The 23,197-nt window shown below is 39.1% G+C and overlaps 2 protein-coding genes across 3 annotated transcripts; both read right to left on the minus strand.

Moving 5' to 3' along the window:
* Positions 1–490: 490 nt before the first annotated feature.
* ppig (peptidylprolyl isomerase G (cyclophilin G)) lies at positions 491–12,980 on the minus strand. Of its 2 annotated transcripts, none has more exons than XM_079629333.1 (13): positions 12,794–12,980; positions 11,999–12,063; positions 11,824–11,898; positions 10,521–10,628; positions 10,395–10,439; positions 9,606–9,693; positions 9,320–9,349; positions 9,090–9,229; positions 8,372–8,540; positions 5,300–5,503; positions 5,081–5,162; positions 4,338–4,489; positions 491–1,905 (listed from the first exon to the last, which is right to left on the minus strand). In XM_079629333.1, the coding sequence occupies exons 2-13, from the start codon at positions 12,057–12,059 to the stop codon at positions 945–947; spliced, it is 2,115 nt and encodes a 704-aa protein (XP_079485459.1). In that variant the 5' UTR covers positions 12,060–12,063; positions 12,794–12,980; the 3' UTR covers positions 491–944. The 2 variants fall into 2 exon arrangements, with proteins under 2 accessions (XP_079485459.1, XP_079485460.1); XM_079629334.1 differs by having other exon boundaries at positions 9,320–9,395; positions 12,794–12,954.
* A 2,128-nt stretch (positions 12,981–15,108) lies between these two features.
* klhl41b (kelch-like family member 41b) lies at positions 15,109–22,531 on the minus strand. The gene is made up of 6 exons (XM_079629375.1): positions 20,949–22,531; positions 19,936–20,093; positions 19,725–19,832; positions 18,276–18,461; positions 17,688–17,834; positions 15,109–15,590 (listed from the first exon to the last, which is right to left on the minus strand). Exons 1-6 carry the CDS (start codon positions 22,050–22,052, stop codon positions 15,479–15,481), a joined length of 1,815 nt encoding a protein of 604 aa, XP_079485501.1. The 5' UTR covers positions 22,053–22,531; the 3' UTR covers positions 15,109–15,478.
* Between the last annotated feature and the right edge of the window lie 666 nt (positions 22,532–23,197).

Here is a 23,197-nt window from a genome sequence, read left to right on the forward strand (position 1 = left end):
ATGGATATCGAAAAATCCTGTTTTTAAATATATAAACATATTACAAACAGGATTTTGGATATATTTTTTTATCACTCAATAATTAAAAGTAAAATACCAACATCCAGAATAAAAAAAATCATGTTTTAAGGAATAAAAAATGTTATATAAACCCTCTGAAAAACCTAGACTATAGATACAAAAAAAAAAAAAAAAGTTTGTGCTTTTAAAAATGAGAATTTAAATCTATAATGCATTAAATATATTAAAAAACTAATGGGGATGAACAATGGTGGAAATTAAGTTTGATATAAAACTAAAATTAATTTCAGACTTTTAGATTTGCTTAATATTACATTTAATGGAATTAAATATTTTTTTGCTTTTAAAGATTTGTTGCAATGTTCAAACCTTATCCAACTGTAAAAAAAAAAAAAAAAAAAAACCTCTACATTAGCTAACTACACGATTAAACTTAGGAAGAGTTTAGGAAGGACCACTGAAAGCGAGGTTCACAGGTTCAGCACCAATTTTTATTTGTCAAATTCAGCAGAACCTCACATTGTCATCTCTTTATAAACAGAAAGCCCTTACAAAACTCCAAGGTACGCAAACATGTCCCCAACAAACCCTAAAAAAAAAAAAAAAAAAAAAAAAAAAAACAGCTCCGATCAGACAGAAAAAAAAAAGAGTAAGCAACCATTTTCACTAAGAAACTCACTAAACATTTACGTCGAGATATGGGCAAGAAAAAACAAACGTCAGATAAAAGCAGGACAAATATAACCGAAACAAATTAGGATTTTACGGCCTGTATCAGTCATTAAAAGTATTCCAGGGCGTGTCCACAATGATTACACGATGACTAAAATGTCAGTCTCTTTGTATCGCTTGCTGAACAGCAGACCGTTGATGCTTGTGTGGGGAAAAGATAACTAAAAATAGGGAGTGGAACATGCAGAGTCTCAGTCACTGTCGCTAGAAGACGCCTCCTTCTTCTTCGCATCTTTTCTTGGACTTTTAGATTTATCCTTTGCTCTCTCTCTTGATTTTGGGCTCTCGCTCCTTTTACTTTTCTTCCGTTTATCGCCGTCGCTCTCAGAATCGCTGCTTCCACTGTCGCTCTTTCCTCTCCTCTTCCTCCCGCTCGTCCGCTCGTCTCGCTCTCTCTGGGAAGAGCGTTCTTTGGAGCTTCGGTCTCGTCCTCTGGTTTCTTTGCTCCTCGCCTCATCTGCGCTCCTCCTCTTGTTTCGGTCTTCCGCATCTCTCCCCCGATCTCTCGCTCGGTCTCGCTCTCGGCTTCTCGAGCGGCGAGAGGATCTTCTGTCCCGGCTGCTGCTGTGACGCCGGTCACGGCCTCTGTCGCGTGATTGGCCACGCTGACCTCGACCCCTCGACCGGGACCTGCGCGCCGCATCACGACCCTTTTCTCTGCTTCTGGATCGGTCACGTTGCTGCTCTCCATTCTTCTTCTTTTCCACCTCCTTCGATTTCTCCTTTTCATTCCCATCCGGATGCTGTTTGGTCCTTTCTTTGCTTCGGTCTTTCTGTTCTCCTTCCTTCTCTCGCTCTTTGGCATCTTTATCTTTTTCTTTCTCTTTTCTGTCCTTGCTGCTTGAGCGTCCCCGTTTGTCATCGGCTTTATCGCGCTTTTCCTTCTCTCTCTTCTTTTCTTTGCTCTTGCTCCGGCTGCGAGCTTTCTTCTTTTCCACATCGGCATCAGTCTTTTTCCGTGCGTCCCGATCTCTGCTTTTGGAGCGATGTTTGTCCCTCTTCCTATCTCTTCCTCTGGACGGACTGTGTGATTTGTCCCGCTTTGCATCTTTCTTTTCTCGTTCTGAGTTCTTTTTTGCTGCTTCTTGTCCTGCAGGTTTGTTTTCGCTGGCTGGTTCAGTGGCATTTGCTTTGTCCTCTGACATATCTCCTCTAAAATAAAAAAATACACATGAAACATTAATTTCCAGTAGGGATGTCAATTCTCACAAATTCCCGTGATCGATCGTCGTTTAAATTAACGATCAATTAATCGTTAGTCTTAAAGGGATAGTTCACTTTGAAATTAAATGTTGGTATGTTTTAGCTTACCTGAAGTGCATCCAAGACGTAGGTGTCTTTGTCTCCGCAGTAGTTTCAATTTTTATATTTTTAGGTCAAACTGTTCTTGTCTGTCAGTCATATAATGCAGGTATATAGGCACTGTCTCCAAAAGCATGCAGAGAAAAGTCCAAATTTAAAAATTCCCCATCGTAAGTACACATTGATGGCCTAAGACACGAAACAAGCGGTTTGTGTGATAAAACGAACAGTATTTATATAGTTTTTATCTCTTTTACACAACCATGTCCATCTGATCTGTTTACTTAGTATGTGTAAGCGCCGGAATGCTCCGGAAGTGGTCTCTCCCGGATGAGTTCGCGCGAGCTTACATAAATGTATTTTTACATCGGTGTAAACATCCCGGATAAGCGCAAACTAGTACCATTTCTATTAGCCGTCCTCCCTACAATCTCTGTTCTGTGCAGGTTCTGGTGTAAACAATGAGTGACGTACACGCACGAGACCACTTCCGGAGCCTTGCGGCGCTTACTACGTAAACAGATCAGATGGACATGGTTGTGTAAAAGAGATAAAAACAATATAAATACTGTTCGTTTTATCACACAAACCGCTTGTTTCGTGTCTTAGGCCATCAATGTGTTCTTACGATGGGGATTTTTTTAATTTGGACTTTTCTCTGCATGCTTTTGGAGACAGTGCCTATATACTAGGGGTGGGGAAAAAAATCGATTCTTAGATGCATCGCGATGCGGACGTGGACGATTCTGAATCGATTCACAAATGCCAAAAATCGATTTTCGAAAAAAATAATAAAAAAAAAATAATAATATTTTTTTTTTTTTTTTGAAAATCGATAATAACGTAATATTGACGGAACGCAAAAGACGGAACTCTGAAGCGTGGTAACAATATTGTCAAAGCTTTCACCCGGCCCGGAAAGGGCAAAGCGCATTACACAATCAATCGCAACTTTTATTGCCAAGGATTTGCATCCATTTGCAAGATGTTGCACACTTTGGAGCCGAGATACAACGTCCCATCTCGGAGATATTTTACAGACACAGCGATCCCCACACTCTACAACAAGACCAAAACCGAAGTCATGGAATCACTGAAGAAAGCGGGTAGGATAGCTGTAACATGTGATGCGTGGACATCTGAATTTTATGTTAATAGAGATTCAGAATATGTTGAAGTTTGTTATAATTTGTTATTGTTGTGATTTTTACTGTAGTGAATTTACTGTTGTGAAATGGAAAATCAATAATCGTTAATAATTGAAAATCGACTGTAATCGAAACGGGACTTCAATAATCGTAATCGAATCGAATCGGGAAATCAGACAGATTAACCACCCCTACTATATACCTGCATTATATGACTGACAGACAAGAACGGTTTGACCTAAAAATATCAAAATTGAAACTACTGCGGAGACAAAGACACCTACATCTTGGATGCACTTCAGGTAAGCTAAAACATACCAACATTTAATTTCAAAGTGAACTATCCCTTTAATACTGCGATATGCGTCTGCTGCAGTGATGGCCAACAGCGTGACAGGGTCTGCAAATCCTGCTCAAAACGCGATGTTCCTCACCAAATGAATGAGAATGGTTTTTAATCTAAATAAAGGGCTAGTAGGATTGTAAAATGTTTCGATGTGACTGATCATTTAATTCAATTAATTATTTAATAATCAAATATAATGACTACAACCAATACAACGTGTCACCACCGCCGCCTCAGATCAAATATATATATGCTAAGCTATGCTAAAAGTGCTACCACCAGACCCGGAGATCGGCTGAAAGGATTTGAAAACGGTAAAACTGAACTCTTTAACTCTAGGGGAGTTGAAAAATGAGCCTATTTCCAAAAAAAGTGGAGTGTTCCTTTAATATCGCAGCCTGCGCCGCAAACTGTGCCAAAGATATGTGCTAATAAAGTCAGGCGACACAAATCTATTTAATGATTTTTCAACAATATCACCCGGTAGAACATGCAGAACTAAGAAATAAATGTTTCTATTAAGATATTTATTTTAAGAAAAAATTATGAATTCTGACAGTAAAAAGTTCTTTAAAATTACCGGGCTGTTTCTACAGCTTTCACTTCGGTGCAAAAAACTGCCTTTAAACTTTAAAAAGATTATTAATATTGAATGATATGAAAATATTTATCGTGATAATTTATTTGGCCATATCGCTCAGCCCTACTTCTAATTAAATACGCTTGAAAATCCCTCATTACATGAATCCCGCCCTCAATATTAGCATGTACTGTAAAATTGGACTCACTTGTCCCCTTTGATCCATCTGTCCTGGGTGGCGGCTGTGTTAGGTTTAGCTTTCTGTGTCCTTTGCATCTCCTGCCTCCAGTGTGGAGGCGTCTCACTGCGCCGAAACCGGTCCCACGACCGTGAGCGAGACCGAGATGGAGTCCGATAGCGCTACAGACGGACAGAAGAGATAAAGTTAAAACTAAAAATACATAAATGAGCTTTAATCAATAAGGAATAAATTATGTTTTAAAATATATTACAATAGAAAAGAGCTATTTGAGGGTGTAATAACATTTTACAATACAGATGAAACTCGAAAAATTTGAATAGATCGTGCAAAAGTTAATTTATTTCAGTAATTCAACTTAAAAGGTGAAACTAATATATTATATAGACTCATTACATGCAAAGTGAGATATTTCAAGCCTTTATTTGTTATAATTTTGATGATTATGGCTTACAGCTTATGAAAATCCCAAATTCAAAATTAGAATATTGTGAAAAGATTTTCATAATCATACAAATTATAACAAATAAAGGCTTGAAATATCTCATGTAATGAGTCTATATAATATATTAGTTTTACCTTTTAAGTTGAATTACTGAAAATCGAGTTTCACGTGCATTACAGTTTTGGTGAGCAGAAGAGACTTCTTGCAAAACCAGATAAAATCTTACCGCCCCAGACTTTTGAACGGCAGTGTATTTACATTTAACTCATAATCGGTCTTTCAAAGCAAACCACAGTTATTCTCTCACCCTCGGTCCTCTTCCTTTAATCCTGCGCCCTGACCTGGTCATCACCAGTCTTGTGCGGTTCGGCCGTGAATTCGCCATGGGTCTAGAATATAACATACAAGTTATGAACTGGTAAGAAAAATAATAAAATCACACAATATAAAAATGGTCATCAATGTCTGTACAAACAAATGATCATCCACACCATTACTGGGTGAAATATTAAAATACCACATCTACCTGTCCCTTTCCCTCTCTCTCTCCCTGTCCCTGTCTCTCTGTCTCTCTTTCCCAGAGTCCTCCTTGTTCTGTTCTTTCCCCTGCTCCTCTTCTTTGGCCTTCTGGGGGCTTCGCCTCATTAGGAAGCGGTTTTCTGGAATGGGCGGGACTTCCTCTGGGCGGATGGTTGACAAAGGTTGGGGATCAGCCTCTTCCTCGTCAGACCTGGAAAAACATGTTCAAATTCTTTATGATGAAGTTGTCAACAGAAGACGAAAACAGCACTCAATGCATATAATAAAATTAAACGAACCATATAATTATTGTGGAAATAATATTGCTGACTTTGTTGTCCTTTTGCACAGCCACCACTGCGCAGTTAAACTCTGCATTTTATAATCCTGCAGCTGCCTACATGCACAACAGGCAAGCTATTTTTAGAGCTTTTATTACACTTGTAAGCACACCCAGTGTGCATGAATGGTCATGTAACGTGTTTTCAGTTGTGTAGTGTGGATGGAGATAGTTTCTGAAACGCCAGAATGGATTGTTTTCATGTTAAAACGAGAACACACTAGTGTAAACAGGGCCTAAAGCAGATGCTCACGCGGACAGGTTGTGGCCTCATGCTCTCATCCTTAAAAAAAACATGTGAGAAACTAAACGAAGGTAAATGAAAATACAACCACTTTCAACAAGGATGAACATGATTTGTACAAAATAAAACACGTTTTATTGGCTGCCGAAATCTTTTCAGATATTTCAATTATTTCTTATTTTCAATACATAAAACGTTAAGGATTGTTTATTTTTCAGTGATAATTTTGGTACCGTGCCGATCTTTTAGTACTGACATGCACAAGCAATGTGGAAAGCAAATTCTTCAAACAACTCGAGTTGTTGAAAGATTCTAGGGCTGCAGCTATCGAGTCTTTTGGTAATCGAGTATTCTACTGACTATTCCATCGATTAATCGAGTAATCGGATAAAAAATTGTGGTAATAAAAATAGATCCAAGTGAACAACAGCCTTTAAAATGACTTAAAATACAAATAGGTAACACTTTACAATTAGGTTCATTAGTTCAGGGGTTCCCAAACTTTTCCATGACAAGGCCCCCCAAATACCACTAGGTTCTGGCCAAGGCCCCCCTTTCGCATGATGCGTTATTGAACCCATCGACAATACTATGGCAATTGCAAATGTAGAAATAAATAAATAAAACATCTGTGAACATCCATGAACCTTTATTGGTGTTGTAATAATAACATTTGTATGTCAGATCTTCATATATAGTATATATATTTCAACATTGTATGGAAAAAGAGAGAGATCTTAACAAGAGTGTGTGTGTGTGTGTGTCTTTGAGAGAGAGAGAGAGAGAGAGAGAGAGAGAGAGAGAGAGAGAGAGAGAGAGAGAGAGAGAGAGAGAGAGAGAGAGAGAGAGAGAGAGAGAATATCAATGGGAGGGCTGGGCCTGGTAGCAACATTCAACAGTGTGTGTGTGTGTGTGTGTGGGTGTGTATGCTGCGTCATACCTACGAGTCTTATTCGGCCAGGAGTTCGTTTTCTGTTTTTTTTTATCTGCGGTTTCGATAGCTGGCTCGTTAGGTTTAGTCCGTTTTACAAATCTATCCATTTTGATAGAGCTAGCCAGCTAACTAAATAAATAGCTTAATAGCTGAGCACTGGCGGTTGTTACCAAGGCTACACTGACAGATTACATGATGGTGTACCAGCCAATCAGAAAGATTACCATTAAAAGTTTAATGTTTAGATATGCGACTAATTATTATAATGCTATTTCATAACAATACTCATAATAATATACATTTTTATATATTTTTAAAATATTTATAAAAAAAAAAAAAAAAATCGTCCAACTTTCTGCGGCCCCCCAGGGGGCCGCGGCCCCCACTTTGAAAACCACTGCATTAGTTAACTACCTTAGTTAACATATTAAGAATGAACAATACTTCTACAGCATTTATTAATCCTAGTTAATATTAATTTCAACATTTACTGATGCATTAATCAAAGGTTGTATTTGTTAACATTAATGTACTGTGAACTAACATGAACAAACAATGAAACTAACATTAACAAAAATTAATAGTTACAAATGTATTGTTCATTGTTAGTTCATGTTGGTTAATACATTAACTTACTAATGAACCTTTTTGTAAAGTGTTACCTAAATATATAATAACAAGCAATAATTATTTGTTCAAATTAAGTATTAAATTAATCATATGGGTTTTATTGAACAACGCTGTTAAAAAACACCATGTAAAATAAATTATATAAACTAATATAATATAACTGTACAACATGTACATTACGTAAAAACATGCCTGCAGAGTGCGCCAACGGTTACACTACTAAGGCATGATCAAATCCTTGTTTAATATTGGCCAAACTAAATTTAATTCAAATGTCAACTTAATCTTTAATATTTGGTCTCTTCTGTACAATAGGGATGCAACAGCTGCTGTAATTTCTTGAAAAATAGCATGTGCACGTCAAAACATGCAAACTCAGTGCAAGGGTTAAACTTTTATTTTGAAATCGCAATGGACAACAATTAGCATATATTTCAGAAAGATATTTATGTATTCTCTTGTGTTAGCGTATATTTATAAATGAGTTGCGTTACGAATCTTGTGAAACGGCGCATGGAGATGGAGTTGGAGAAACCCGAGACGCTGACACGCATAAATGATGACAGTGCAACTGAAACACGCGTTCGAGGTTTTGCGTTCCCAAATGCACATTAGTGTGTGTGTGGAGCAGCGCTTACTGTGAACGGAGCTGAGGTACTTTTAACACAATCTGCACCCATTAAAGCGTCATGCTTCTCTGTGGGGAAAAAAACCCTCCCAGCGCATAAATTTTTTAATGTTTTTTGCACATAGCACTATGCCATATGATTGTAAATGGTTTTAAATAGATCACGTAACCTTAGAAAACGATGTAATAATGCGGTTCATGGATTCTCGCCTGTGGAATGCGCCACTTCCGGTATTTTGCCGGTTGCAGCCCTAAAAGATTCTAATCGTAAATGTGCAAAAGTAAACTGTATTAGCAAAGTACCCTTTCTTCTCTTTCTTCTTGTGTTTCTGTTCCTTCTTCTTCTTATGTTCCTTCTTGTGTTTCTTTCGTTTCTTTTTCTCCTTCTCTGATTCCTCCGAGTCGGTGGAGCTGTCTGAAGAAGAGTCCTCATCACTCTCGCTGGATGACTGATGCTTCTTTTCTTTCTTTGCTAAATGAAAAGAGTTCAAACAATACTTTAAAACACACACTTTCATAATTTGGCCACTATTAACTGTTTGGGATTCAGATATTCTTGCACTGCCAAACATAATTTGAGTTCATACAAGTTTACAGGAATGGATATAAAACTTTCTGTATGAATGAATAATTCAAGTAAAGCCCCTTGAATAACACGATTAACTATGAGTGACCATTAAAGTAAATATTGATGCACATAACACTGGACAGTCTTATCACAATTAATGTTACTTATAAATGAGTATGATCAAAGTGCAAGTTAATTTGTCAAATTTTAAATAAGCAACTAGATCTAAATCATGTCTTAGGCCAAAAATATATTTGTATACAAGTATGCAATATTATTTGGGTGTTGGAAAGGCACTATATAAATACTAATTATTAGTATTAATAAAAAAAGGTCAGTCAGCATACTTCGTTCGGTTATGAATTGCATGCCAACATTTTCTGAAATGCAATGACACGTGAAGTTGATCTTTTGTAGCTAGAAGCTAATAACATAAAAACATACAATAATCACCTTTAGATTTCGGAATAAGTTCCCCACAGTTGAGCACTTTGACCTCGGCATAGGGTCGGCTGTTGGTATCCGTCTTCTGACTCTCGATCATCCGGATCACCTCCTGGCCGGAGATCACCTGACCAAACACCACATGAATTCTGGTGGGGGAAAGAGCAACAAAACCATTAAACACTGCACATATAAAATATACTTCTAATCCATATTCCTTAATAGTGCTGCACACTTACCCGTCCAAGTGAGGAGTTGGTTTTGTAGTTCTATGGTCAGGGACACAAAACAGTGAGGCAGAATGTAAATACAAATCTAACGAACACAAAAACAGTGATTAATGCACATCATAAATCGATTTGGGACCGCAGTTCATAACTCGTTCAAGACCAGACGAATGCACTGAAGACATATACATTTATTTTACATCAAGGCTGCAAAAAAGGAAAGCGATAGTTGCAGATTATCATCCATTATCCAAGAGGACAGTAGGGACGCCTGAAGAAGCCTGTGTGTTGGACTCACATAAAGAACTGTGAGCCGTTGGTGTCTTTCCCTCTGTTTGCCATTGACAGAAGGAACTCCTTGGTATGTTTCGTTGTGAAGCTTTCATCTAGAAAAAGAAAAATGGCAGAATATTTAATCCAGTGTTCCAGTATTTTTTTTGACGTTTTTGCCTTTTATTGGATAGGACAGTATCTAGACAGGAAGCGAGATGGGAGAGAGAGAGGGGGGATGGGATCGGGAAAGGTCCACGACGAGCCGGGACTCGAACTCGGGTCGCCCGAAGCGCAACGACGCTACATGTCGGCGCACTTTCCCACAAGGCTATCGGCGCCAACTCCAGTGTTGTTATTAAAGGTTGGGTAGGTAAGAATTGTCTAAAGAACTTTTTTTCAAATTGGCTTAAACTGTCTTTATATACCAATACATAATTATAATGTAAGTACTTTGAAAAAGAGAGTATAAAAATTGAGTGACTCTAGTGTATTTAATCTTCAACGAAACAAGTGATTGGCTTGCGCAACTGTCACTCTCTGTCGCCATGACTACCGCCGCTATTACTGGCTCTGCCCACGTGCGCGCAGTCGCGCACCCGTTTTTAGGTGGGAGTGAATGGAATTAATGAGCTGTGTTACTGTTTATTGAAGATTAAATACACTAGAGTCACTCAGTTTTTTATATTCTCTATTTCAGAGTACTTGCATTTTAATTATGTATTGGTATATAAAGACAGTTTAAACAAATTTGAATAAAAGTTTTTTTAGACAATTCTGACTAAATATTGATATGTAAAATCTTAAGGACACTCACCTTCAAAGAAACCTCCATATATAGATTCTCCACCTCTGCCATTCCCTGTTAAGGCAAACATGTCTGTTAAATGTCACAACACACAGGATAAACATAACACAACAGAAGAAAGCAAGACATTGGTACCTTCAGTGAAGTCTCCTCCTTGTATCATGAAGTCCTTCACTATCCTATGGAACAGACTTCCTTTGTAGTGCAAAGGTTTTTGGGTGGTCTTGCCAATTCCTTTCTCACCTGGAGAAGAAAACCCTCACAATGCATAAATACAGACACGGGGGGCGTTTCTCAAAAGTAACGTGAGCTAAGTAGATCATCGAGAACATTAGTGGCACTGGCAATGGTCTCCACGATTCATTTGGGCTCACAATGCTTTTGGGAAACGCATCCCAGGACAGTGCAAGACTCGGGCTTTATCCGAAATTGCATACTTCCCTATTATATAGTAGGCGAAAAACAGTATGTTTTAAAAGATGTGTATTAGAGTGCGGATCGAGCCATTTTTTTCTGTCCGAGCCCGGCCCGCGTCCGACAGAGCAGTAACCGAACCCGACCCAAGCCCGACAGGCATAAATATATTTATGTCCGAGCCCGACCTGAGACCGGTAGTTAAAATCCCATTTTTTTCTCATACTAATGACAATTGTACGTTTGTTTGTGTGTAAAGCCCCTTTTATTAAGCAACTGTAGGAAGGCAATCGGAAATGTCAACAGGATGAGCGCATCAGCGCGCGGAGCAACAAGCGCTCTTAACACAGGCGCGCACACATTATGCACGTGTTTCGTTGTCATGGCTACATAAACAAATGTCCGCACACAGGAAGACGGATGTTATGGTAATATTTTACATTTTAATCACGAAAAAGATTTGCATCAAGTGAAAGCATCAGGCACATTGGCTACCTACATAATAAGCTGTTTTAAATTTAAAATGTTCAATGCCTTATCGCGCTGATGTGAGCGAGCCCGACCCGAACCCGAACATAATCTCTAAATATCTGTCCGAACCCGGCCCAGCCCGTCGGGTACCGGCGGGTCCCGTCGGGCTCGGGTATCCATCCTCTAAAGTGTATGAATTTACAGTACCCATAAAACATTAGGCAAATAGAAATTTACTAATTGTCTGTATTGTTGAAATAATAGTTCCTCTGACAATAAAAAATTACCTTTCATTTCATAAATATATAAAATGGTATATTTAAAACTGCTAACATTTAAAAATGTGAAATTTAGAGACAGCTTTCCAGTTTTATAAAACAAAACTGCTTGTACACACCCTGACGAAGGCATGTAAAGCCGCAACGCTTAGGTGGATCTGTCACCAATTTTAATGTTTAAGCCATCAATGAAATAAAGGCTTTTTAACTTTTTCTACTTATTTCGAGTGCCTTGGAGTTCCTAAGTTATTACAAAAACTGCTTGTATTTTTTACCTGTGCACAGGCAGCGGAAGTTTTCACATGTCTTGGGACACGCCTCAGAGAAAAGCTCAATGACGACTCTCCCCGCTGTAGAAAGGAAAACCGGGAGAGAAAGATCACACAGGGAAATAAATCCCACATTTTCACAAATTAAAGAGCAGATGTCTAAGTGCATATTGAGTCTTACCTGGCACATTACTGATGCCAACGTCAAAGAAGCAGCGAGGACGCTGCGCCTTCACCCCCATCACGCTGCAAACACAAAACACACATCAAACTGTAGTACAGAAACAGATCTGTGCTTACAGACTCAATACAACACCACAACCCAGTGTAACAACACTCTTACACACACTAATGCACTCCATAAACTGAGTGCACTTGGATCTTTTGATTTAGTTGTGCATTATAACATGGGTATGTCTATGACAGATTCTGAAACATCCACCATAGTGAACACTGGAATTTATTATTTATACATATCGATAGTTTTTGGCTACTCTAGCGTATTAATGAAGTAACTGACCGTAAATGTCAATGTAACCACTTTCACTATCAGCAGAACTACACACATTACGGCTGTGAACACGTCAAAAAGATCACTTCTACATGAGTTCATGACGCTTTTGATATTCTAAATAACTTTTTGAATAAAACAACATTAAAACCTTTATTTTTCGTCATGCTAGCTACATGTTGTCCTAGCCTCACGGCACAGATAAGCTAATAAATACACATGAACTGAAATCACCAGCAACACACCTAGTGTATCACATTATTTAAACTGCGTTATTATCTAACTTAGACGTGTGAAGTGTATAATCAGCACTGTTTGCTTTTAACAGCAATAAAATCGTAACATTTAACCTTTTAATGATTGAATGATTAGCATGCTAACATGCTACATGTGTCCATTAGTGCGTACATTAATATTTCCATTTCGTTCTTCCCTTTTTACTAGTAAACTCGGAGTTTAACTTACATGTTTGATCCAAGTTAAACCGGTTATACTAAAATGAAGAGAATATAAACAACATTGACTGTCGTTCTCGTGTCCTCAGCGCGCAGGTCTGTAAAAATGGCGCCGTGACGACTAGCGGAGCATTCTGGGTAAAAAGATGAACAGCCTCAACTGTAGACTATGGAAGCTTAATGCGGACAAAAACCACATGCGGTTTGCAGTTTCGCTTGAATTTAAAGGGATATTTCACCCAAAAAATACTATTATTTACTCACCCTGGCCTCAAATTGTTCCAAACCTGAATGAATGTCTTTCTTCTGCTGAATACAAAAGAAGATATTGATGGGTCTCATTGACTTCCATAGTAGGCTATAGTAGCTACTATTGAAGTCAATGGGAACCAGAAACTGTTTGGTCACCCATATTCTTCAAAACATCATCTTTTGCTGTATAATTAGGCTACTGCAATGTTATATACACTAAAATTTGTATGAATTCCCTGACGCTCAAGACCCTGCGTGTTCATAGATTTGGTTTCTGTTCATGTCTCTGTGTTGTTTATTTCACCAGCAGATTGGTGATTATTTACCCTTTTCACTGGTAACTTACTTATTGTGATGCTCTCTTGGCAGTCAAATCCAGAATGCTGCTGCAAGAGTGTCTTTATCGAGCCCGAAGAGAGCGCTCGTCACTCCTCTCTTCATAAACTTGCACTGGTTGCCAATCACTGCTCGCATCAAATTCAAGGCACTGATGTTTTCCAACAGAACAACCACTGGCTCTGCACCCCTATATATATCTACAGGTAAACACAGTAGGCCTACTTCAGACCTATGTGTCCTCCAGAAGCTTGCGTTCTGCACGTGAACAGCACCTTGTGGTGCCATCAGCCCTAAAGAGGCACAAAATCACTTTCACAGACCTTTACCTGCTGTTCCCTGCTGGTGGAATGATGTCTATCTCAACCCGACTTCAAGAAACTGCTGAAGACGCATCCCAGTAAGCCATTTTGCGTTTAAAAGACGTCTAATAGCCGTCCAAACACAGCCCAGACGTCTAAAACAAGGCAAAAGTTGGGCTGTCAGTTAAAATGTAATATACATCTAAACTAGTTATCAATTAGATAAAGAAATTAAATTAAATAAAATGACCTGTCTATTCTTGGGATATGGTTTAGACGTCTATTAAATTTTCACAAATTTTGCCTTGTTTTAGACGTCTGGGCTGTGTTTGGACGGCTACTAGACATCTTTTAAACGCAAAATGGCTTGCTGGGATGTTTGCTGGGATCTCTTTCGGCAACACTTGACCCATTAATACTAACACTTACTAAAAATAATAATAACTTGCTACGTGTACTGTGTGATAGACTAACTGGGATTGGTCACAGCACTTGCATATTTATGCCCTAGTTTGATTGCTTCTATTACTCTCCTCATTTGAAAGTCACTTTGGATCAAAGTGTCTGCTAAATGATTACATGTAAATGTAATGTAAGACAAAATATCATATATAAAATGTGTTTAATGTAGAATTTGAATAAAAACAATGTAAAGTGAAGTTGAAACTGAGCACGGACACACACAAGCAGCTTCTTCCAGGAGTGTGTGTCTCTGGACTCTTCAGCATCACAGTGATACACATTAAAACATGCAAATGCCTGTGAAACAGACTGAGAATCTGGCTGAGGGAAATGCATCAGAGGAGGACAAAATGTACCAGTCTAGTCTAGTGTTATTATTACAGCAGGTGAGTGTTCAGACATTGACATGGGTTTTAAGTTGATATGAGATTTGTGAGAGATTCTGATAATCATCAGTGATGCGATGAAGCTTTTCAAGCAAACACCGTCAGGCTGTTTTTGACATACAACACCATCTTCTGGTCTCAGGCATCAGAACGGGTTTGCTGATGGACATGTTTGTAAAGACAGTTAGATGTTTCTCCTGATGCTTTGACAGCAAACACTGCTTTGCGTCAAGTAAGACCTCAAACCCTATTTCTTCTTGTGTTTATCTTCTGTATGTTAATTTCAAAACTTTTTTATGATTCTTTCTCACAGTGAGTCATTGAACCAAATCTTTGTGCTTCTATACCGAAGTCCGAACCACAGCCGTCGGTACCGGTCACCCAGTCTAAGTACTGAAAGAAATAGTATTTCAACTTCACAAAAACTTCACAAAAGCAGTGTAATATGAAAACTAAAAAGTAAATTATCAATAAATAATACAAATGTGTTGCTGTAAAAACAATGTGACTAGCCAGAATATATAGTTGTTTTATTTTTGCACTTATCAGGGAAATAAACTGTGCTAGAAAAACCCCACAAGTTAGTTGATATGGTTTAAAAATGTTTATTTTACAAAATAAAATGCATATACATATAGTAACCTACTAGTATTGAAGTAGAATACTAAAGTTTTTATTTTTATCACAGTATAATAACAACACAGAAATAGGCGCGCACCTGTTCTAGCTGTCATGGCATTAAATGAAAAATGGCTTGTTCACACACATACACATTCATTTCACATTAACTGTTAAGTCTAAAATGTAAAAGAAAAAATACTTTAGAGAACCCAAAAAGCTTTTTTGCACTTTTAGTTCCTCATTTTAGACTATGCTTAAATGACCACAGACAGCTGTGTGCTGAGGTCAAAGGTCACATGACCATATGGAGTCACACTTTAAAAAGAGGGGTTTCATTTAGAGTTTGGGCATCCTGGCCGCGTTCAGACGCATGCCGACGCAAGAGGAGCCAGAAGCGTAGCGCATCTCTCTCAGCATGCCGCTCCATGTCTTGTTGTCATCTTCATACCTGTGAAAGAAAGCAGGTCAATGCACGTGTCATGTATCAATAGCTGTTTACATATGAAGTATGTCTGCGACACTAATGACACCTATGTGCAGGGTGCGATTTGCGTGGGATTTCCCCTTCTGGTCAATGTATTCCTGCCTCTGCTTAATTATTTTTATCCTCCCCTCAAAGTGATCAGTGCTGCTACACTAGTGGCGAGACGGATCACAAAACTTATCACGGATCCATGGTTTTATTAAAGTAAATTTTATTTTAAAATGATTACTCACACTCTTGAGCATCTGGCGCGAGTGATTTCAATGTTAAGTCAATGTAAAGACACGTTTACGCGCGTCTAGAGGTCCTGCGGCGCGAATGAGGCGTTTAGCGCATCGTGGTAGACGCGAATCCAGTAGTGTCCAGTTTGCGAGAATGAGGCGAATTGCTAACACAGAATACATCTGTCTTTTCTATCATTTCACTGTAGCTCAGCATCGTGATGTAAAGTTAACGTTATTGCGTAAGCTATTAGAGTAAAAATATTGCGTTAAGCTACTTCATGAGTTAATAAGTAAAAAAAAGATTTTACAATTCCGGCAAATGCAGTGATGAAGTTCATGTTCTCATGATTTATTTTTATGAATAAAAATGTTTCAAAACATCCCCCTGTTTTTTTTCCCACAAATCGCACCCTGCCTATGGGAATTACAAAAATATAGCATATACAGCTTTTGTGTGTCGCGCCTCCCCAACTCAGACATTACAAACACAACTCTTATGGGTGCCTGTGAAGGGAATACTTTTAGCTGTGTTGCTATGTGTCATGTAAGCAATTGAGACTAACACTCTAACACCTGTTGACTATAATAAATCCATCCAAAGTATCTGCACCGGGCTCTTTTTTTTTTTGACATGACCCACAATAATGTTAACATTATAAACTGGTACATTTGTCTTTTTGAATGGGTGCGTGATGATGCTGTATGGTATTGAAACATCCATTGTAGCGCATTGCATCACAATGCCCCGTTTTCTTTGATATGTTTAATCTTGGTCTAAATGTACTTCTGTAACTGAAGCTGAATGTCTTCAGTAAAAAATATTACATAATTGACCTATGGATAAGCCACGCCCCCTCCACTCACTCGGACAAATGGTCAACATTCGGTGGCAGGCGCTATGGCAACTGTCACAGTAGGAGACATTTCACAGGAGGCAATTGATGATTTTTGGAGACAGAAAGATTATATATCATCTCTAAGTCACCAAAAAGGCCTTAACTATGCACAAAGTTCCCCAGTTGTTTTGTAGAAAGTTGTCAAAGATGATGTGCTTCAATATGTAATTAATGGTTCATGATCAAATTAAATATGTACAGGTCTAAGTTGCATACGTTTACAGGAAAAGCCTTTTTACCATCTTTACCAAGAGTAGCGAAACGTTACCTCTCCATTAGTTTGGTGCTACAGTATTTACATGAATCATTCAGCACAACATTGGTAACATTTGTTATCTTGGTTATTTACAGATACGTTAATGAAGCTAAGTGACATGATGTACAACGCAGAAGCTAACGTTAACTTTTTCTAATGTTAGGCTAACGTTAGCCTAACGTTACGTTAGAGATGTTAAAGATAACATTCAAATACGTTGTCGACTTTCCTCAGAACAGATTTAGACATCCTTGTTTAATTTATCCACGTTTAGTTGGTGTTGTGGTCTAACGTTATCGCATAACTTAATCCAGAGCATACACTTATCTCGGTTGAGATGTGGCTTGGGAAAGGGTAAAAAAACACACACCGTCGCCCAGCCTCTCGGGATAGGGTTAGGGTTATCCCGGGTTAAAACAGGGTTAAAACAGACTAACTGCAATGCATTTCAATGGACGTGGAAGCAGAGAATGTCCGAGTGTATTGGGTTAGCTATGTGCACTGTGATTGGCTCATCGCGTTTGGGGGCTGGCTTAGCCATAGGTCTATTCACCTTTAGGAAGGAAACTCATCACTCATATTTTGACATCCAGTTCTATTCCAGGGCTCTTTCTTGGAACTTGACTAATTAGTTGGTTTATTTATTGATTGATTGGTTGGATGACACAAAATCAGGATGACTTACTGCCAAACGTCAGTGACCTCGGAGGGTCCGATGGTTTTGTCTTCCAGCTCTACAATAGCAAAGCCGCCAATTGCGAAGAGGTTTCCTCCGGTGCTCACAAGATTCACAGAGCTGCGTTCTTGGGGGAACTCTGTGAATGTGTCCCACCTGAGAGCAAATTATATGAATTAATTTAATGCATTGTATAGATTTTTACATGCAGAAACAGTGAAGAGATAAAAAAAAGATGGCTAAGCACAGGAAGACAACATCTAGAATGGTAAATATTATCATTTCGTATGGCAAGCAAACCTGTAAATAATTATTGAATAATCGATTTAATTTGTTCAGGCGCATTACTCGCAGGAACTATTTGTTAATTGAAATGAAGCTGAAATAAAACATAAATAGTAGTTGAAAAACTGAAATACATTTTAAGTACCAACATTACTAAAACTAGAACTGAAATAAAAATGAATGAAAGCTAAATAGAAACTTATAAAAATGATATAAACACATAACAAAATGAATAAAACTTAAACTAAAATTAAAATAAATACTATAAAAGTATATAAATAATACTAAAATAACAATGGTGTGGAATCATACTTGTTTGTTCCAAAATCGTAGGCTTCGGAGAGAGCTATGAGTCCTCCTTCATTCACTCCCCCAGCTACAATGATTTTTCCTTTATGAACTACGGCACCAAACATCGCTCTGGCCGTCTTCATAGCAGCCAGTTCTCGCCATTCAGACTGCTTGTGGTTGTACACGAACATTTTATTCATAGCTTTGCTGTGAGAGAGACAAGAGAGATTTATTTACTTTCAGAAGTTTTCATCGAAAGGGATTTACAGCGCACTGATTTGTGCTAGCTTTGAACTTAAAATCAAAACTTTATAACTTTATTTCTGTCATGACAACTCTCGAGTGGTAATGGATATGGCAATGTTGAAATGTTTGGTCTTGGCAGAAAAGAGCTGCTACACTGTAGATGCAAATGCTGACCAAGTATTTAAAGGTTAAACAGCGAGCTCATTGGCTAATGGCTACTGATACAGCAGGAACCAATCAGCTGTGCCCGATAGAGAATCATGTGATTGCTGGCAGATTGAGTTACTCTAGAGTTTCATTACATAACTTTGTATTTACATTTGTAATACAAATTCTTGGTGTAATTGTGTAAAAATGAATTGGTGCACATGATTTGAAAGAAAAATGTGTTTTGTAATCTTTAGTAACTTGTGCTTCGCCTAGAGTTGTAGGTGCTACACAGACAGAGAAGCAGTACAAGTTTGGCAAATTTTCTTTACTTTTTACAGTTCTTCTGGTGTTTAGTAATAATAGTGTCAATAAATGCTTTTTTTGGACTGAAGATGAATATTTGATTTTCATGAAGATGAACGCAAAATTGATTGCTCATGATAAGAGGGTTTTAAAGGCCAATTCACACTGCATTGACAGACCAACTCCAACAATTATCAAACTACAGTACGTCACTTCTCAGACCTTTTAAGACTGACAAATGCAGATTCAACATGTTCAATCGGCGAAAACGAGAGTTGACAGATTCTGACAAAACCCAACGGAGTGTCTCTTGCCGTCTGTTGCCTTAAGTGGCACAGACAGCTGCGAACTACACCCTATGTGTGAATGAGAGCACACACACACACACACACACACACACACACACACACACACACACACACACACACACACACACACACACACACACACACACACACACACACCTTTATGAGGACATTAATTGACACAATGCAATCTCTAGCAGTTTACCCAAACCTTACCCATCACAACTAAGTGCCTAACCCGAACCCTAAACCTACCCTTAACCTCATTATAACCTTATTCCAAACCAAGTCTTGACCCTCAAACCCTCAAATAAAGGCCTTTAAAGGGGTCTCAGAAAGTGAAGACCGGCCAAAATGTCCTCACTCCAATGGTCTAAAACTCAAACTGGTCCTCACAAAGATAGTTGTACAAGCACACACACACACACACACACACACACGCACGCACGCACACACTCTTTCTTACTTGTCATCTGTCTTTCCTCCAATGCAGTACACCAGGTTGTTATGTGAGACAACTGCATGGCCGTGAATATGCAGAGGAAGTTTCTTGGTCTCGCTCCATTTCATCTTTCTGCAATGAAATGAAACACTGAAGACACACGCCTAAGCCAGTAGCCCACTCATGTGTGAAGAGCAGTTAAACGGACAAAATGATGGACATATTAAATTCATACTCAGTGTCATAACACATGACTGAGTCGAGGGACTCGTTGGTCTGCAGGTCTTTGCCAGCGATGGCGAACAGCAGGTGTTCACATTCACCCAGACTGAACAGGCATCGAGGGCTGGGCATGGGTGGCATTGCCCTCCAATCAGCAGCGATACTGTCCAGCTGGATAGGACAAAATAGTTTTAAAATGACAAATCAATTCCATAACACTTCGGTTCAACTCATTAACCATCATGAACTAACTATTAACAACTATTTATACATTAACTTAGGTTCTTGCTAATTTAAAAATAGGCTAATATTGATTACATATGCATATTATTTCAGATATTTCATGTTTACCGGTACATATTATCACCCAGCTCTTAAATAAAGTTAGGGTGATGTGTACTTTAGCAAATCTCAACTTCTTGATTGCTTGTTGTCACAAAATGAAAACTATATTATTGCTCAGCTCTAATTTGCTAAATGCGACTAAGGCATGAAGAGATTAAGATATTATAAACATTAACATTATGATTTACTGTAAAGCTGCTTTGAAATTATGTGTATTGTGAAAAGTGTTATACAAAGAAATTTGACTTGACTTGATAGGTACATACATATGTAATTCATATTGGTTTAACATTCATGTTAATTTATAAAACCTGAAATAATAAAAATTGATTAGTATATGTGTATAACGTAACCTAAATGCGTAAAAATATTGATCATTGTTAGTTCATGATGTCCAGAGTTCACAAACTGAACCTTATTGTAAAGCGTTATCGCAAGCTGTTTTGCCGGTAACTAAACTGTGGACTGAAAAAAAAAAAAAAAATGCCAGAAAAGTGTCTTGGAAATGTATTTAAGTTTGCAGATGAAAGTTAATTTAGTTTAAAGACCCATGAAAAGAATATTTCCATGCTGGTCCAGACTGGATAAATGCTGGTGGATCAGCATAAAGACTATGGAGGCGAAGCTAGTTTAAGAAACCTAGTCTGGTCACCATCACCCAGTTTTAAAAGTTGATTGTACCTGGTAGAAGTAGCACTGCAGAGGAGACTCTTTGCTTTCTTCATCCACGAACAAGCCCCCGATGACAAAGAGCTGGTTCTTCTTGGTGCAGAAACTCACATGGTTCTTCGGGACTTGCTCTGACATGGCAGCCAGAAAACACTCATTCTCGGCCACGTCGTACGCCACGACAGCCGTGTCGTTGATCATGACGATCAGATCACGTCCGTACATCCCCAGCCTGCGAGTATCATTCAAGTAACCAGGCAGCATCTCCTCTTCTTCCTCTTCTCCGGCCTCTCCTTCCTTCTTCTCTTTGAGTTTCTTCTCGGGGAGTTTTCCTCCGAAGGCATCTTTGATGACTTGAAGCTTCTTCACGAGTTCAGGATCGGCCTTGATCACGTCATCGTTCTCCACCTTCTCCCGGAAGTACTTCTCTGGAAGCAAGCGGAAGCGTATGCAGTCGAAAACTTCTCCTAGACTCTTGGCGCGCTTGGCCCTGTCGCTGCGCACCCACTTCATCACCGACTCGAACACAACTTCTTCTTTCTCCACATTAAGTGTGTCTCCACCAATCAGGGCCAAGAGCTCATGAGGTGCCAGCTGAAGGAACTCCTCCTCGGCAGACACGGTTTCGAAACGGTCAGCGATGAAATCGCGAGCCGCTATGGCGAGTCTGGGAACGCTGAGGACAAGGCCGAGCCGGAAGACGGCTAGACAATTGGCCAGCGAAAGCTTCTGCTGAAGATAGTTCACACATACTGTAAACACCGAGGGAATCTGGAAACGGTTCGCCACTGCAAAAATCTCCTGAACGTTGTCGTCCGTCAAGTCGATCTCAGCCGAATACAGATACTGGATGATCATGTCCATGATGTTAGGATCGACGTCATCCAGAACCACTTCTTTGCCGCTGTCCTTCTCCTTGCCGTCCTCGGAGAAGAAGAGCTCTCTGAAGTAGGGGCTGCAGGCGGCCATGATCAGGCGATGGCAGGGAAAGCTGCGGTCACCGATTTTTAAAGTGCAGTCCACAAACTTGTTCTCGTTCAGAAGTTCCTTCAGTCCATCCTGCAACAAGGTGCTCTGGAACAGCCGCAGCTCCTCCTTTATGGCTTTGGGATCCATGTTGTTGTGTTTCAAGATGGGAAATGAAGGACTAGAGAAGAAAGAAGTGGCCGCAGGTCTGCTCGCCACACCGTCCGGGCTGGAAAAGGACAGAGAGCTGAAGAGATTCCCAGGGTGAAGGGGTTGTTATTTAATCCTGCCATCCTAAATATAACCCTCCCGCTCATGTCCACCCCCACTGCCTCTGTCATCCCTCAATCCTGGTTGTGAAGAAGGGGATCCCAATGTGATGGACAGCCAAGACGCCAGCTGGTCACACATACAGATCTGAGGAGACCTCTGAGTCTGCAAGTTTTACCAATCCAATTCTATTCTTCTATACTTTTCAATTGATCAGAATTGAAGAGTCTTTGAGTTAATTTCCTCACATAAATGAAGGGTTCGCTTGCAGTGTTTAGAGACAGCTGCGACTACAACAGGTGATGAGCCATTTTCAGCTGCCTCAACCACTCGGTGCCTCGAGTCCCCGAAACTTTATTATACATGCGTCAGATCCTGGGAGGAGATCAAATGCTTAGTGTAGTTAGTCACACTTGAAAAAAAGTGCCTTGTACAACAGCTCAATGGGACATCTTTGTACCTTATTTACCCCTATAAGTTTAATAGTAATATAAAGGTACATATTACTACTCTAATATGCACGGTTTAGGGGTAGATAAGCTACAAAGTTGTACTGCCACGGTGACAAGTTGTTGTATCCCTAAAGATACAAAGATGAATACTTCCTAGTTAAACAATAATTGGGGTCTCAAGACGTCTCAAACTGATCTTTTGAACTTCATTGGAACATGGGTGCCTTTTTAAAAGGATGTGTAAACTTGACAACCACAAATACACTGGACGTTTTCTAAACCTAGAAAATGGAAAGATCTCAGGGCTCGGGGGAGAGCGGCAGTCAGACTAGACTAGAGACACTATTACTAAAATTAAAACTGACAGAAAGGTGTTGGGGGAAGGAGTCATGTGTAATTTAAGTCAAAGCATAAGGGACAGATGTGTGAGACTGTTAAAGCACGAGGAGATATTAATAACAGAGATAAATGACTAATATACCAGTCATATTTTAAGACATAGACTTTAGTGGTAAGTTTTTTTTAAGGCTGCTTTCTTAAAATTTTGGGGTTGACTATTTTGGTGCCCAACTA

Source organism: Phoxinus phoxinus (assembly GCF_949152265.1).
Source record: "Phoxinus phoxinus genome assembly, chromosome: 11".
NCBI lineage: Eukaryota > Metazoa > Chordata > Actinopteri > Cypriniformes > Leuciscidae > Phoxinus > Phoxinus phoxinus.